Source organism: Anguilla anguilla, chromosome 2, assembly GCF_013347855.1.
Source record: "Anguilla anguilla isolate fAngAng1 chromosome 2, fAngAng1.pri, whole genome shotgun sequence".
In the NCBI taxonomy this organism is placed as follows: domain Eukaryota; kingdom Metazoa; phylum Chordata; class Actinopteri; order Anguilliformes; family Anguillidae; genus Anguilla; species Anguilla anguilla.
This window is the reverse complement of record NC_049202.1, coordinates 401,539-420,000: the sequence shown is the minus strand read 5'-3', so window position 1 is coordinate 420,000 and position 18,462 is coordinate 401,539. Positions and strand designations below refer to the sequence as shown.

Here is an 18,462-nt window from a genome sequence, read left to right as displayed (position 1 = left end):
TCCAGTCATGCAGGCTGGGGGTAAAACAGCAAGCGGCTGCACGGACGCACTTTTTTCCATAGTTCATTGGCGGTACTTAATTTGGGGAGAGCTCGAGATTCCTAATAGCAATTACTATGCAGTGAATCGCTGTGATATTAATTATTCATCACCCAAGAGGAATGAAATAAATTTAAGCCCATATTATTTTAATCATCATAGTTCATTATGGATATTAAAAATAATATTAATTTCCAAAAGACTTTTTAGAGTAATCGTAAGATAATGAGGTATGAGGAGCATAATGAACTCCTTCAGTCTGTCCATTCATTAGTCTACACATTGTTAAAGGGAGCAGCGGATCTTTAACTGGTCTTCCCCATAATGTGCCCAAGATCCCATCTTTAATATTCCATTTCAACAGAGAACGTAATTCTCACAAGCACTGTTGCTAGGCGCTGGTGAAAACAAAACACATGTTTACAACTAATTTGATAGTAAATTAAGCACAGTTCTCTGATCCAAAGGGCCTGCCACAGGGTACAGTGTTTCCAATGCGGTGTATAGAAACGGTGATTCATTTTATGTCTATATCAGCTTTTAAAATAAATGCAATTTGATTCACAAGATTAAACACGCAAATCTTACCTGTCTATACCCGACCATTATCATACGAACAAGGACAATATTGATGCTGGTTCCCAAGGATTCATCGTGGTAGATTTCATCAACCTGAAATAATAATTACAGAAAGGTTAAAGAACAGTCTAGAAAGATCCCAGTCCCTTTCATATCACACAGTGGTGTGTACTGGAAGCAAATATTGCTCCCTTTCATACATACATAACAACACCTTCAATTCTCACAGTCTTTAAAGCAAGGTCATTTGTCCATTCCAGGCAAAATAAATAAATAAAAGTGATACTGCTTGAGAGCTTATGAAATCGGATTGGAGAAGTAAAGCATAGAGGAAAAAATGTAATAAAGAGTAATAATGTTCTCATACGTATTACTGATTATGGTTCTCTACACAGTAAGATGACCAAAGGATCTTAAACTGAGCACCACAAGCTACTAACAACATTGCTTCATAGGACTACAGTATAACCTGTAAAAAACCAACAAATGGCAATCCTCACATAAGGAGTGAACTGCAGCTTTGCTGTGGTTATTCAAGTCCAACTGGGATTTCCTTCAGACTGTATGCATTTCCCCAGCGTCCTCACCGAATTCACAAACTGACAGCAAAACTTTCAAACACTCACTGCTTTGTAAACTGGTGTTGCCCACGAGAAACTGAAATCTGAGAGGGGCAAATTTGAGTAGAATCAGTATTAAGTGCACACCAATTATAATGAGTCATCTGCATGTCTGGAAAAGATGCAGCCCAGATGATGGACAGTGAAATGTGGTGATTCTCCTCTAATAAACACCACAGCTGCGAAAACTGCAGAACATCAGATGGACTGCATTTATATAGCGCTTTTATCAGAAAGTGACGCCCGGGAGGATGGAGGAGTTTAGGCCCTGAAAGCCTTTTGAAAACATGGATGTACATATTTATTTGAATTCACATCTAAAGTTAAACAGGCTTTTCCTCCTCTGTCCGATCGCATTTGTAAACTTATCTCCACTGGCACTGAATTTGCACACTGTAAACAAGCATCCAAGCAGATACACAGACGTTACTCTGTCATAATTATGCACAATTCTGTATGAAAGGTTTATGTCATTGCACTTTTAATACTTTCTAATTAGTTGTTTTAATCAAACCGGTACATTTAAATTTACCATATTCAGAGTGACAAGCGTAAAATCTGACTAATCTGTCACTCTGTCATTACCACTAGTATATATTCTTTTCTGCATGCTAATCTCGTAATACATTCATGCTGCCATCTTTCTCAGCCACGATAACCACTTTATAAATAATAACCCATAAACCATAACCACTTTATAAATAATATTTGATTCGAGGGGCAATTATGGAAATATATAATATATAATTTCCATAATGTAATCCCATCACGTCATGACGGCACTGTGAAATTTTTCAACGGATTAAATATAGTAAATTAATTTGTGTTTCTTTTTCCATTAATCAAAATTACCAGATGTGCTTGTTAGCCTATAAGTTTTGCGTATTCACATGCCAAACTCAAAAACAGGAGCCATTTTGGCAAAATGCATTTTTTCCATTTATGAATGTCCATGAGAAGAGTTCTCCTAGAAAAAAGTTTTATAAGCAAAGTATAAATCTATATAACCATATGGTAGACCGTGCATTCAGTATGTTGCACTTTTAGAGAAAACTATTTTAAATACTCTCTGCAGAATATTTAGCAGAAATATTAAATTATTTACAGCGATACAGTGGGCATCCCTGTGTGCATTATTCAAAAAATCCAAATGTACAGAAAGTCTCAACCAAAGCACGCAGTATTCTGCATCAACACTGTTCACAATTATTAATTAACTGCATAAAACCTAAATAAAAAATGAACTGCACGCGAAACCAAATGACCCAAATGATACCTTAGCTTATTTTAATACTGCGTCTACGGCACATAAATATATCCTATGTCCTCGCGCTGAGATTCCCAGACTGAGTTTAATGTTGACCTACATAAACGGGGTTATTTTGGACCTTCGGCAGGGGAGGTGCTGAAAGACGAGGGCATTAAAAATAGCCGTAGCCTTTCCAACGACTGTTTTAAACGCATGTGCATGCGTACGCTCTCATCGTGAGTTACTTATGCAGTTATAACGGCTACCTCCCTGAATAAACACAGACTGACTGAGCCTGAAATTTGCACCGACAAAATATGAACAACGGAGTTTCTAATGATCAAAACCCCTCTGCTGCAGATGTGTCAATGAAGCCGTCTCACCGCGGCAAAAAAGTCACGACTTCCATTACTGACCGGGGATAAAATCACGCACTCAACACAGAGCACTCAACACAGAGCACTCAGCACAGAGCACTCAACACAGAGCACTCAGCACAGAGCACTCAACACAGAGCACTCAGCACAGAGCACTCAACACAGAGCACTCAGCACAGAGCACTCAGCACAGAGCACTCAACACAGAGCACTCAGCACAGAGCACTCAACACAGAGCACTCAGCACAGAGCACTCAGCACAGAGCACTCATTCTCAGCACTTCCTCCATATCTAACATGCCATGTACACTGTCAGAGTAGCTATGAGGGAAGTGATCAAACTTGCACACGCAGACATGGAATCACTGCTGGTGGAACCAGAGCAGCGCAGTATAGACCTGGAGCTGGAGCCTAGCGGGGACAGGGGGTCCAGGGCTTCTGTACAGCATCACGCTGATGCAGAACAAACATCTATAATTTAAAACAGCACAGCCATTGTGCGCGAGCGCAGCTTGTGTCAGGGCAGGATGTGCAGTAATTAGCTCCTCCAGGAGGGCTTCTCTCGGTGGTACAGCGGCTTTCCAACGGAGGTGGAGAGACTCGAGGATTTCTGGACTCTTTCTTTCAGGCACAATAAGCCACTGGCTTAGCGGGAGAGCAACATTGTTTAGCTCTGCAGCATAGAAGCAGGCAGCTCTTTGCCACAGGCCGTTTCAGCCTGTTCTCCTCGCGTCCGTGAACAAGCAGGGCCACGTAGCAGAGCCGCTAATGAAAGACGCATTGCAGACGAGCTCTGCTGCTCACACCAAAAGACAGGAAACACAAAAAATAGATCACGGCGTACGTGGAAAATATTTCCTATTGTTGCCGTTGCTAATGTGGCCGCTCTGCAGAAGTGAATTACTCATAAATGAATGCCGATCAAACAGAAGCGCGGCCACAGGCGTCCTCACCTACACTATGTGCAGCTGCTGTGCTATTTAAACCCCAGCCGGTTGTGAGAGGCTACCATTAGCCCATCGCTGAGCCTTTCACTCCCGCCCCGCGCGCTCAGACCGAATCTCTGGCCATCCATCGCCGCCTCGCACCACCCTGAACCGCCACCTGCTCCCTTCGCTCCCTGCCCCCTGCTCCCCGCACCCCTCTCCCAGCCCCCCGCTCCCCTCTCACTGCTCCCTGTACCCCACTCACCCCACACCCCCTACCCGCACCCCACTCCCAGCCCCCCACTCCCCTCTCACTGCTCCCTGTACCCCACTCACCCCACACCCCCTACCCGCACCCCACTCCCAGCCCCCCACTCCCCTCTCACTGCTCCCCGCACCCCACTCACCCCACACCCCCTACCCGCACCCTACTCCCAGCCCCCCACTCCCCTCTCACTGCTCCCCGCACCCCTCACCCTGCCCCCTGCCCCGCTCTCCCCACACCCCACAGGCAGGCCTGTAATTGGCCCAGTGCTGCTAATCAGGCCACCCTGCTGGGCCCAAATCGTAGCTGTTACAGAGTGAAACCAGCACTCTGTGAAAATCTGACTCGGGGGATTTTCTCCCTCTAATAAGATTAAGGAGACAGGAGCTGGTGTAAACCATAATGAACAAGCTAAAGGTTTTTTTTCTGGTACCTTCTTATTTTTTCTTTTCTTTTTAAATGAAAGTAATCCATAAGCAGCTACAGCAGTAAGGGAAGCAGAGAGAAATGTGCCAAGGCCCAAAAGAGCATGAGAGGAGGAAGTGGTGGCACTATGGTGTGTGCTGCTGGCACCCAGGAACCCCCCCCCCCCCCCCCCCCCCCCGGCACCTTCCCTGCCCGAGCGCGTAAGTGCTTTAGCTTCTCAGCGTCAGGCGAGTGTGCGGTGAGACCTTAAGCTGCAGGGCTTACAGGGGGAAGTACTCATTTTGTGCAACAGCCATAAATAAGGTGTTACTCGCCTTAAAGCACTAAACCCAGGAAAATGGCTCCCGTGGGCTTGAGCGAATTCGTGTTTTGGCCCTCAAGCTGTACAACACGTCTCGTTCCGATTGGTCATTTCCCACAGTCGGTATGCCATAGAATACAGCACAACTGTTATGCAAAACACAAAGATTGAACAAACTGCTTTTTCTTTTTTGTGATATTCTTGTGTTTATGGAAAAGACAGAGCCTACAGGGCGTGCGGAGGGTACCTCTGTGAATACCTCTGCGCTTCTGCCGCTCTTCCTGCTGAAAGGTTCCTCTGCTCGGTGCCAAGCCACCAGTTTCTCCAGCTAATGCGAGTGTGTGGCGAGGACCCTGCCAGAGGATCTGCGGTCTGCAGAAGCTGCCAATGCTCCACCATCACTGAGTCTTACATGTAAAATTCAGAGCTGCCTGGGGACTTTTCTACCCACAAACTTCCCATATACCCAGAGAGTCACCCATTTCAAAATGTGTTTTTGCAAACACATGATTGGGTGCTTACGTAACTGACAGGCAGCTTTGTGCTTCTCTGTTTAGCCACACACAGTGAAGATGCGTTGCACTGTTAATTTATTTGAAAGAGAATACAGCCGCAGGCATTTGGGAGGCAGTAGATTTAAAAGGCTCAGCGTGGTGACATACATTACATTACATTACATTTATTTGGCAGACGCTTTTATCCAAAGCGACGTACAAAAGTGCATTTCATGGTCATAGACAACTGCTAAACACAGGTTCAGTAAGGTACAATACTTACTTTGTACAGCTATTTCTAGCCAAGAACACAGTTTAGTTCACACAGTGAACACTATTCAGACCTAACCTCTGCAAAGCCAACTAGGCAGAATAAGTACGTGACAACCCATTAATTCTCCCGGCTTTTGAGGCATGAAAGAGCAGACGTGCATATGAAGGGACATTCACAAGTGCTTACATTTAGAGCACAGATTATGGGGAGCTGTGTTATCTACAGATCACAACTTAATTACTCAGCATCTCAAGACTTCTACCCACTACAAGGAAGGTGTTCATGTTTTTAAATGGAAAGAAAAGAGCTATTGTGTCCAAGACACTCCGCACACATTTCTCTATGGGGATGAACAGCCAGAACACGCCTCATCACCTGATACACCACTCCACGTATATAGATAGCAGAATTTTTTTAAAAGCCTCCTCTGCAATTTTATAATGCCAATACATAATGTCTTTCCATTTTGTTAAACAAGCCAAACAAGCTTGCATTGTACTGCATTGTAATTGCATGTGTTCTTAAGAAAACCTTCAAATCAAGGATGAGGGTCATGGAGGGCTTAAGCCAGATGGCATTTGCATGGGAGTACAATTAAAAAAATGCCAAACTAGTAATTTAAAAGGAGGAAAAAATAAGATAAATTATAGATATTCACAGTCGTCTGAATGGGAACAAAAACAGGTTCCCATAACATTGCATAGCGTAACACTTGTTATTGACTGAAAGCTTTTCTACAGAACGTAGTTATTCTTAAATCAATAATTCTTTCTTGAATCAGAGCTCCTGAGACTATTACATCAGCTGACCTTTATAAAAGCTAGACAACTATTGTCAAAGGGAGCTTGCACCCCACGGATGATATTTCAGCAGACAGAGGGTAGGGTGCCTCCGGGTGGCTCATTCCGTTACACAGCGGTGCACGGCCAAGCTCCACGGTTTCGGATCGGATCGGGACCGGGCCAGGGCCGACTGCGGCCCGGAGCTCTATGGCGCTGCATTGGTGATTGTGGCGGTCAGGGGTCTGCATTTCATCACTATCTAGCGACCCCTGCTAGTCAACCTGGAGCCTGTGGACTGCATGCTACACCCGCATATGGAAGGTCTTCCTCTGACTCCAGCCTGTATGAGTTTAGCTGTAGCCTGTGGCTAGCCCAGTGGTCTGTGAAATTAACAGGGCCCGGGAATAACATAATCCCAGGCCCGGGAATAACATAATCCCAGAGCTGGGAATAACATAATCCCAGGCCCGGGAATAACATAATCCCAGATGCCGGGAATAACATAATACCAGAGACCGGAATAACATAATCCCAGAGACCGGGGATAACATGATCTCAGGCCCCGGGAATAACATAATCCCAGAGACCGGAAATAACATAATCCCAGAGACCAGAAATAACATAATCCCAGAGACCGGGAATAACATGATCTCAGGCCCGGGAATAACATAATCCTAGAGACCGGGAATAACATAATCCCAGAGACCGGGAATAACATGATCCCAGGCCTGGGAATAACATAATCCCAGAGACCGGGAATAACATAATCCCAGGCCTGGAAATAACATAATCTCAGAGACCGGGAATAACATAATCCCAGGCCCGGGAATTTCTCCCAGCAGCCCTGCCTGAAGGTAGCAGCACAGCGGTGACGTCGAGACCTCAGCACTCCCACTGCAGGACTTACGATGTTCATGAGCGTCAGGACGTAGTTCTGGACATGCTCCTTCCCGTGAAACCGCACCACCGAGTCGTCCACGGCCAGCAGCACCTCCATGTTGTAGTCGTCCTTCCTGGCATGCCTGCGCTTGCGCTCCGACTCAGAATGCTGGCGTTCCGACTCGGACAGCTTGTGCTCCATCAGGTCCAAATTGTTGTGAAGTTCACCGATTCCAAATTCGGAAACTGGAACAGAACGGAAGAACAACGAGAGCTAGGAACACAGCCTTACAAAACCGTCTCACGTGTGATTCAGTTAACTGACGTTACAAATTTGAGTGCTTTCCATTGATAAAACCATGGATGTGTGGCAAAAACAAAGAAAAACACAAAGCGTGTCTTGACAGCAAAGAGAAACAATCTAAAATAAATAGTAAAGGATATATGCCTACATAATTATCTGTTTGATTTCGACCATTTTTTTTAAAGTACTACTTGGCTACTTGTTCAGTGGTTGGACTGTGAGAGAGCTGCTCTATTTTTGTCCAGAGCATTATTTAATATGCATACGCACTCTGATGTCTCAACAATGCATCTCTTTCTAATGTACTCAATAATCCTCCTTGAATTATTCATCTGATTGGATGCTAAAAAAATCTGTCACAAATAAATGAAAACATAAAGAAACAAATGTATTTCATGCCAGATTCATGCCAGTTAAAAGCTTCAAGGACAGATCTTGGACCATTCTCTCCAATCCTGCTATCCTGTAGCATAAATACATGCGATACAATCTACAGATTAAGGAAATAGCAGACCATTTTTAGCCATGGCTGGGAAACATGTATACCTCTTTCTCTGGCACTTATATGAGAGGAGCTTTTAAACAGCACTGAGATGGCCTTATAGCATTTTTAACACTTACAGCCATGCGTGACATTTACTTGAATTCATTACCCTACCGGAAAATGACTCACTAATCTCTCACAGCCTTCTTTATACAGGCACACTATGAATACAATCATTACGAATTGAATGATATGGATGCATATGAACTGAAACGTGGACTGGCTCCATGGCTCAATATGGAGTAGAACAAACCTGCTGAACTTAAATGTGCCCAACATGGAACCTATAAAAGCAAACAACAACCTCTCCTTAAATATTTTCCATACATGAATCCCCAAACGTGGCAGACTGTGCAGACAGCGGAGAACACATTCACACCCTGTGCACTGCTTTCCTTTCAAAGCCGGGTCAGAGAGGTAAAATATCCTCAATCTCTCAGCACCACAACCCCCCCTTTCTGAGTCAAAACATTCACAGCTGCTGCTTGAAAAGCCCCCAGTCTCACTCTCCTATATATCATCAGACATGAGGACTCTGTCCTTCTCTGCAGACAGAGCGACCCACCATGCAAATCTGCCTGTGCTAAAGACAACCATGCGAATCCGCCTGTGCTACAGACAACAACGATGCAAATCCACCTGTGCTACAGACAACAACCATGCAAATCCGCCTGTGCTACAGACAACCATGCAAATCCACCTGTGCTACAGACAACAACCATGCAAATCAGCCTGTTCTACAGACAACCATGCAAATCCACCTGTGCTACAGACAACCATGCAAATCCACCTGTGCTACAGACAACAACCATGCAAATCCGCCTGTGCTGCAGACAACCATGCAAATCTGCCTGTGCTAAAGACAACCATGCAAATCCACCTGTGCTACAGACAACCATGCAAATCCACCTGTGCTACAGACAACCATGCAAACCCGCCTGTGCTACAGACAACGACCATGCAAATCCGCCTGTGCTACAGACAACGGGAAGCCAAACGTGCTCTCCTCTCACAGAAGACTGTTCTGTTTGGAGTTCTGTCTACACTGGCTGATTAATTTACAGGTGGAATTTAGTTAGTTTTCTCAGCTAACTTTAGGTAAGGAAGGCTTAACTGCATGAGGTCCAACAAGTTTGTGGAATGACATGGCATGGAATTGTGCTCAGATATAGAAACAGGTTCAAATGGGACCACAAAGCATGTAAAGAGAAACAGGTTATCTTGAAATGGGACCACAAGGTGCGCAAAGAGAAGCAGGTTGTCTTGAAATGGGACCACAAGGAGTGCAAAGAGAAACAGGTTATCTGGAAATGCCACCACCAGGTCTTCTTCTCCTGCTCATGGGGCCGAGCAGGCAGCTATGCAGGACAGAATGAATGGAGGTTCAGTGGCAGGAAGCCCCGCCCACCTCCCGCTGCTCAAACACGTATCAATGGCGGCTCTGAGGGCGGGAATGTCACAGGGGAGCCTTATTTCCTGCAGCGGCGGGCGGACGGGAGGCGATCGGTCAGATAGCGCCGCTCAGGCAGCGGAAATGAAGGGGCAGCAGACTGGAGGTATGGATGGAATGCCATCCGAATACTGGAGGCGTCGCGGAGAGAAAGAACAACAGACGAGCAGGCCGGCGGGAGGAGAAGTATGCAGTGAAGAGAGAGAAAGGGAGAGGGGCCTGACAGGTCTGCAGTGGAGAGAGAGAGAGAGAGATAGAGAGAGAGGGACCTGACAGGTCTGCAGGAATCGGCCTGCAGATTAAAATCAGCCCACGTGCCGTATGGTGTGCAGGATGAAGACCAGCGCTGAGAAACAGACGCTAAATGAGCATCCAGGAACAAAGCAAACAGGAAGGAGAGGAGAATGTGTTTATTGTAGAGTATATCGGAGAAATGAATGCACTGAAAATGAAGAGAAGGAATGGGGGGTTGTGAAAAGCATCCATTTAATCAGGGTCCTTGTTTACGGTGCTGGAAGGTCTCAATGTGGTCATTCAGAGCTCAAGTAGCACAGCAGTTGATCAGGTAAAGCAGCTGATTACGCAGCTTGCTCAAGTACCTGGTTTCTAGGGTCTGAATCGGTTGCTCATCTAAAGGCGAGAACAAAAACCAGCGCACTCTATGGCTCTCCAGGACCAGGACTGAAGATTAAATTATTTCTTAGCAATTCATTCAAATTTTACATTGATGAAAAATTGTAAATGGTATGCAGGATGTGAACAGGAGAGTAGCAACAAATTATTTAATGGCTTTTCTTAGTAAGGAATCCATTAAATAAATGTGTTGGTAACTCCTCAAAATTCTGCATTGGCGATAAGTGGTTAATGAATGAACTGAAAAGGTAATTAGCAGCAGCAGGGTCTTGGGGGAAAATTGGATAATGACAGAGGGAGGGAGTCGGCTGGATTGAGCCGTAATTTATTAACTGGAGAAATGATTGGAGGGAGGAGCCCTCAGTGCTGGGATGGTGACAGGAATAACCGGCTGAACGTGATTAGAGTCCAGCGGGATGGAAAGGTGACAGGTGGAGAGAGATCACCTGACGCACAGGCACTAACAAGGGAAAGCAGAAGAGCAGGACTGTCTTAAAAGAGCAGAAAACTGAGAGGGACAGATGAGAGACAGTGCGCTCATAACTGGCCATTAGCCACAACACGTGCAGGAGACTCAGCTACACCCAGCTCATTTACAGTACTGTTACATTCCTCACACCACTGAATAACCCTCATATAGTCTGTGTTGATTCTGTGCACACAGCTGTTTTGCAAAAATCCAGCAGGTGCTGACTTAAATTTCATGAATGGCATAAACAGAGCTCTGGCTCTGGCTCTGGGGCTCTTTGGGGCGCAGGGCTCTGGTTCTGGGGCGCAGAGCTCTTTGGGGCACAGGGCTCTCTGGGGCGCAGGGCTCTTTGGGGCGCAGGGCTCTGACTCTGGGGCGCAGGGCTCTTTGGGGCGCAGGGCTCTCTGGGGCACAGGGCTCTCTGGGGCGCAGGGCTCTTTGGGGCGCAGGGCTCTCTGGGGCGCAGGGCTCTCTGGGGCTCTTTGGGGCGCAGGGCTCTCTGGGGCGCAGGGCTCTTTGGGGCGCAGGGCTCTTTGGGGTACAGGGCTCTTTGGGGCACAGGGCTCTTTGGGGCGCAGGGCTCTGGCTCTGGGGCACAGGGCTCTTTGGGGCGCAGGGCTCTGGCTCTGGGGCACAGGGCTCTTTGGGGCACAGGGCTCTGGCTCTGGGGCACAGGGCTCTTTGGGGCGCAGGGCTCTGGCTCTGGGGCGCAGGGCTCTTTGGGGCACAGGGCTCTGGCTCTGGGGCACAGGGCTCTTTGGGGCGCAGGGCTCTGGCTCTGGGGCACAGGGCTCTCTGGGGCACAGGGCTCTTTGGGGTGCAGGGCTCTGGCTCTGGGGCACAGGGCTCTCTGGGGTGCAGGGCTCTGACTCTGGGGCGCAGGGCTCTTTGGGGCGCAGGGCTCTCTGGGGCGCAGGGCTCTTTGGGGCGCAGGGCTCTGGCTCTGGGGCACAGGGCTCTCTGGGGCGCAGGGCTCTGGCTCTGGGGCGCAGGGCTCTCTGGGGCACAGGGCTCTGGCTCTGGGGCGCAGGGCTCTTTGGGGCACAGGGCTCTCTGGGGTGCAGGGCTCTTTGGGGCACAGGGCTCTTTGGGGTGCAGGGCTCTGGCTCTGGGGCGCAGGGCTCTCTGGGGCACAGGGCTCTGGCTCTGGGGCGCAGGGCTCTTTGGGGCACAGGGCTCTTTGGGGTGCAGGGCTCTGGCTCTGGGGCGCAGGGCTCTTTGGGGCACAGGGCTCTTTGGGGCACAGGGCTCTTTGGGGTGCAGGGCTCTGGCTCTGGGGCGCAGAGCAGCACAGGTGTATTTTCTAAGGCTAATGTAAGAGTCTCATTTTCCATTCGCACGCTTCTTTTATTAGGCTGTAAAAATAAATAATGACATTTCAGCCCCACGTGCTGGAAAGAAAAATATAATGGAAAGCTCACTACGATAATGTCTAATGCACACCTAACCATTAAATGCTACAGAATAATGGATCCTTGAGTGTTGCCACATTTTCAACCTTCAGTACATAATACAGTTTTAGAAATATATCAATGCCTTTAAAGGTCCAGGTATTAACATTTCTTTCAGATTTTACCCCAATTATAGCCATTAAATTGTAATAAAGTCTATTATATTCTCACCTGTTCAGAAGACAAAGACAGGCTTTACCACCAAATAGTTAACCCTGATTCAATAATGTAATATTTGTGTAATAATGTTCTAACACCTAGATACTGTACACTAATATTGGACTCTACTGCAGTCTCACTGGACATTACACCTGAATAAATACATTTTTTAATTCCACATGTATACGCTTGACAGCTACTTAATTGTCCCTAGCTAACGCTAGGCCTACTTAGGATCCACCGCGTTCGGCAACAAGCACCAAGTGAAAATGGGCACCGCAAATACTATGGATACGGGTTATTATATACAGGTTATTATATAGGGGTTATTATATACAGGTTATTATATAGGGGTTATTATACACAGGTTATTATATAGGGGTTATTATATACAGGTTATTATATATGGGTTATTATATAGGGGTTATTATATAGGGGTTATTATATACAGGTTATTATATAGGGGTTATTATATACAGGTTATTATATATGGGTTATTATATAGGGGTTATTATATACGGGTTATTATATAGGGGTTATTATATACAGGTTATTATATATGGGTTATTATATAGGGGTTATTATATACAGGTTATTATATAGGGGTTATTATATACGGGTTATTATATACGGGTTATTATATAGGGGTTATTATATACAGGTTATTATATAGGGGTTATTATATACAGGTTATTATATAGGGGTTATTATATAGGGGTTATTATATACAGGTTATTATATAGGGGTTATTATATACAGGTTATTATATATGGGTTATTATATAGGGGTTATTATATACAGGTTATTATATAGGGGTTATTATATAAAGGTTATTATAATATTGCACAGCCCGCGGGCTCCAGAAATAAAACCCAGTTCTTGCAGGTCTCTTCATTTTTCATGAAAAAAAAGCTTGTTGCTTTCTCCGCATCCAGAGAAGGGGCGGAGCTTATTTTCAACTTACCTTCAACTTCAGCCTTATCCGCACAGACGTGGCAAGCCCATCATTTACATTCTACATGTAGAAAAGGTTTTTGTTACTTAACTAACACCCAGTTACCCCCGCCCACTGAAAACCTGGCATTTGGTCAAGGGGGAAAGAAAGCCAATTTTGGCGCAGGCTTTTATATGCTTTTTTGTTGTTGCAATCTTTTTTTTTTTTTTTAATTCTCAGTCGTTTGTGAATCCAAAAGACATATTAAAACATCAGCTCAGCAAAGAGTTCATAAATTTAAGTTTCCTGGACCTTTAGAAAATCTGCAACCAAATTATGGGGACAGGCAGATCTGCAAGTTGACCATACCAGGAACAGATCTACCAGTTTGAGACAGGTTTCCTAAGCGATGAGTACGTGCTGAAATGTACAATTCCAAGACCGTTGCAATTAAAGAGTAGAAATGAAGTGACTTCCATCCATATAGTGAATGCATTTTTTCTTTACTATAGATCTTCCAGGTCCATCAAATTATAAAATGCACTCAACAAAACTTGACAACTTGCCATTATTTCTAAACACTCTATGAATAATTTCAAAGGCCATTAGACACATATAAGCACATTGATAGCAGTCAACTTTCTTTTGTAGCACAATTCCTCATTTCCATAGCGTGAAACAGAACTGGGTTTCAGTCCTGAAATCACAGGCAGCGTGCAGTTAAATATGTACACAGAGGACTGCGGTAGTGCTGCACTAGGGAAGCTGTGGGATATTCTGTGACCTGTAATTCACAGCACAGCTGATCTGGCCAAACATGGAGAAGCTGCTCAGACCCTCATCGCCTCTGTGGAGGAGTTCAGCACTGCTGAGACAGCCCTTCCTGCAAATGAAGACATACAGGCCTGTTTACAGTACTGTACTGTAGCTCTGTTCTCCCATCCAGACCCACTGTTATCTTACACAGCACACAGAGAGGTCACATGACTCTTCTACGGCCTCACAGCTCCCTTCAGCAAATTCTCATTCAAAAGCAAATCTGGCATGGATTATTAATTATGGTCAATGACAATCCTTCCATATGATGCTGCTCTGTAGCTTATTTATGTACCTATGAACATATGCGTATACTGTAAAGTGCTGTACAGGGACAGCCAATCCATATCCTGTACAAACCAGGGTAGAAATAATGAAATAAATGAAAAGAATGATCAAAACAGTAGTTTCAATCTCTCATAAATGAAATAAATTCAACTGAACATTGCCTTCAAAGTTTTACTGTTTATTTACTACCTTCAAAATCTTTTTAGTTATTGGTGGCAGTTATTCACCCCAGCAAACCTGAAATTCTGTGTGCGATTTGCAGTTTGTGAGCAGGCGGAACGTTGTTTAAATTCCCAGTGTGACTAAAAGCCATTTTAACTGTGCATCCATGAGAGCCCTGCATTCCTCACCACCCCGGCTGGGGCTCGGAGATGTGGAACAGCTGTGTCTGGCTCTTATTTTGGTGGAAGGCCTCAGTGTTGGGGGGGGGGAGGCGGGGCGGGGGGGGGGGGGGGTTGCCTACACACAGGAACAAGTTCTCTTCGGTGAAACAACTTTGCTTGTATTCACAGAAAAGGCATTGATTTCATTTTCAAATTTGATTTGATTCAAACCACCCACTGCAGACTTTCTGTCCCTACTGACACGCTAGATAACACACACTAGAGTTAATAGGTTTCGCCTTCAGAAGAAAGCGCAACAGTTTGCTATTTCCTTCAAATAATCACAGGATTGCAGCTTTCACTAGTGTTATTTACCACAGTTACAGAGGAGAGTAGTTCTGCATGCACACCATCTCTATCTGTTCATGCTATAATTTCTTTTTTTGAGTGCCTGTAATAATGAAACCCAGAGGTCCCGGGACTCCCTCGTGTCCGTGAGGTCATGACCCTTGCCTACCTTCGCTGTGGACGTCCTCCCTCCTCTGGGTTGGGTCCTGTTTGACGGCGGACCTGCGGTACACCACGTGAACACGCCCCTTCTCTTCCACTTCCTGCTGCCCCTTCTCTAAGGGCTCAATGAAAAACTCTCCGTTACCAGTGCGAATCAGGCCTGCCTGCGAAAAGAGTTCTGCGCGTTAGTGCCGTCGTCTCGCCCTGGGGCCCGGCAGGCAAGAGGAACGCAAACCTACGGCAGCGCCGCTATCGAGAACCTCGGGCAGCCGCTGTGTGCCGGCTCTCCACGTTAGCATAGGAACCTTACACAGGCCGAGGAGTCGTAAAGAAATGGCAGCCATTTTGTGCTGTTCTGCACACAGCTTTTCATAAACTGATTCCATGTTTTAAAATTCATCCTTCAAAAATCCATAGCTACTCCATGAACTGGGCAGTGAGTCTAACCACCAATTACTGATATTATGAGTTGTGTATACAGTGTGGTAGGCGAACACTAAACATACCGGACACTCCTTAAAAGGATTAATTCACCCAGAACATAAATCAAATCATGCATTATATGCACCAATACCCTCATTTTATTGGTGTGAGCAGTAGGGTTGGCAACCTGGATTCAAAAAGGTCTAACAAAAAAGATAGGAACTGATACAGATGAAGTACTACTAATGCAACGGTCATATATCAAAGGAGACATACAGGCGCTGGATTGCAAGAGACAGATTACACAAGAAGTCTGAAATCGCTTTGAGTTCTGGGGAACCTGATTTTACCTGGAGCTCAAGAGAATAAGAGAAGAGAACCTTTACTTCTGACTCACTAAATGTAGCCCTCTCACAATGTCACATTATGGAAAACTCAATGCGTGTGTGTGTGTGTGTGTGTGCGTGTGTGAGCGTGTGTGCATATGTGTGTGTGTGTGTGTGTGTGTGTGCACATAGGTGCATGTATGTGTGTGAGCGTGTGTGCATGTGTGTGTGTGTGTGTGAGTGTGTGTGTGCGTGTGTGAGCGTGTGTGCATATGTGTGTGTGTGTGTGTGTGTGCACATAGGTGCATGTATGTGTGTGAGCGTGTGTGCATGTGTGTGTGTGTGTGTGAGTGTCTGTGTGCACATACGTGCATGTATTTGTGTGAGCATGTGCGCATACGTGTGCGTGTGTGCGTTTCAGCGTGTGTGCGATTGAGGTGTATTATTTAACACTTCACTTTCCCCCACTGTGTAGCTCGGTTCTTTTTTCAGCTTTCCAGGATTTCTTCAGATTAGCCCTATAGTCTACCTGTGAAGGCCTGGAGGCTCCAGGGCCAGCACACGGCTCTTCAGCTGAACCGAAGCTCATCTCTACACGCTGCAATCAGTCAAATTCTGAATTCATCCGTTATTTTATGAATATCTGGATGTAAATGTCTGTAGAAAGTAAGAAAAACTAGTTCACTCCCCTTGTGGCACAGTTTTAGCAGCACACAGGAACAACTTTGATACTGCCAGCATGCGGGATTTTCAGATTTTACATTTACAGCACAAACACTCACACAATGTGCTCCACTGAAATATAAAAAGCTAACAAATGGGAAATGCAATATAAAATATTGAGGATATCCTCTCCCCCGTTAGGTTGCTGCTGTGTACTCATAGGTCAGATATTATTATTATCAATATATGAAGAGCAAGAATGTTATCATGAGACTGATACAGTGTATTCAATTGCAAAAGTGTCAGAGCAGCTTTCTAGTCTCTGACCATGAGGGACTACAGAAATGTAGCTAAAAAACCACATTCCCCAGGGACTAGCAACCCTTTCATCACAATTACAGCCTCCTGTGATGTTCAATCTAGGGTTTGCAAGCAGCCATACTGGATGTTTTGACAGGTTGGCTAAGGCACATGCATGCATAAGATACTGTCTCAGGAGCCCAAAAGGTTTTAACCAGAAGACCGTTCTACGTCACCATTGGCACACCCTTTTGAAGGCCACAGCAAGCATTTAGCAGGTAAAAAAAGAAAATATACCCACAAACATTTTGGCAGGTGGAAAATGCAATCTTGAGAGATCCAGACAAAATTATGCATGGTTAACAATAAACAAAAAATAGTCTGTGAACTGTTCAGCAGTTAATTTGACTTTTATCTGTAGGTCTCACTCCCCCAAAAGCAGATAAGTTATCTGTTTAATACTCTTTTTCAGCCACTACTATAAAATAATAGCAAGTGAGAATGGATTGATTCAGGAACAAACAACACAAAAACTGCAAATATTTTCAAATAGGCCTATTATCTGCGGATTACATATTTTAAGATACTGTGTACTTATCAGAAAAGTTTGAATAACGTGGATGTTTTGTTTAATTAGAAAACCGATAAGAAGCGACGAGACAGCCAAAGCAAAGAGGAGCGCGGGGTTTGAGCCGGGTGAGTAAACCAACGCGGAGACACAGCGGACACACAGCGGAGACACAGCGGAGACGCAGCGGAGACGCAGCGGAGACACAGCGGAGACACAGCGACACACAGCAGAGACACAGCGGCGTCACAGCGGACACACAGCGGACACACAGCGGAGACACAGCGGAGACACAGCGGACACACAGCGGAGTCACAGTGGAGACACAGCGGAGACACAGCGGACACACAGCGGACACAGTGGAGACACAGCGGACACACAGCGGACACACAGCGGAGTCACAGCGGAGACACAGCGGACACACAGCGGAGACACAGCGGAGACACAGCGAACACACAGCAGAGACACAGCGGAGTCACAGTGGAGACACAGCGGAGACACAGCGGCGTCACAGTGGAGACACAGCGGAGACACAGCGGACACACAGCGGAGACACAGCGGAGTCACAGTGGAGACACAGCAGAGACACAGCGGACACACAGCGGAGACACAGTGGACACACAGCGGAGACACAGCGGAGACACACAGCGGACACAGTGGAGACACAGCGGAGACACAGCAGAGACACAGCGGAGACACAGCGGAGACACAGCGGACACACACAGCGGAGACACAGTGGACACGCAGCGGACACACAGCGGAGACACAGCGGAGACACAGCGGAGTGCCGTGTGCAGCTCATTTCCCCTCTTCTCCACTGTCTCCCCACGGATATGTGGGCCTGAGCAACACTCTCACCTGGGCTATCTCTTTTTCTCTCACTTTCTCTCTCTCTCTCTCTCCCCCCACTCCCTCCAACCCTCTCTCTATCTCTCTCTCCCTCTCTCTCTCTCCCCCCCACTCCCCCCACTCCCTCTCTCTTTCTCCCTCTCTCTCTCCCCCCACTCCCTTCCACCCTCTCTCTCTCCCTCTCTCTATCTCTCTCTCCCCCCTACTCCCTCTCACCCTCTTTCTCTCTCTCTCTCCCCCA

At 46.1% G+C, this 18,462-nt stretch overlaps 1 protein-coding gene across 8 annotated transcripts in view; it reads right to left on the bottom strand.

Moving 5' to 3' along the window:
- The window catches only part of LOC118221100 (A disintegrin and metalloproteinase with thrombospondin motifs 14), a 54,545-nt gene that overhangs the window by 24,184 nt on the left and 11,899 nt on the right, over positions 1 to 18,462 (bottom strand). For 7 of the 8 annotated variants that reach the window (XM_035405804.1, XM_035405806.1, XM_035405807.1 and 4 more), the window contains exons 3-5: positions 15,100 to 15,256; positions 7,240 to 7,457; positions 628 to 711 (exon numbers count right to left, since the gene is read on the bottom strand). In XM_035405804.1, the coding sequence (XP_035261695.1) occupies positions 628 to 711; positions 7,240 to 7,457; positions 15,100 to 15,256 (459 nt within the window). The remainder of the gene's footprint in view (positions 1 to 627; positions 712 to 7,239; positions 7,458 to 15,099; positions 15,257 to 18,462) is intronic. The other variant, XM_035405811.1, reaches the window with a different exon arrangement.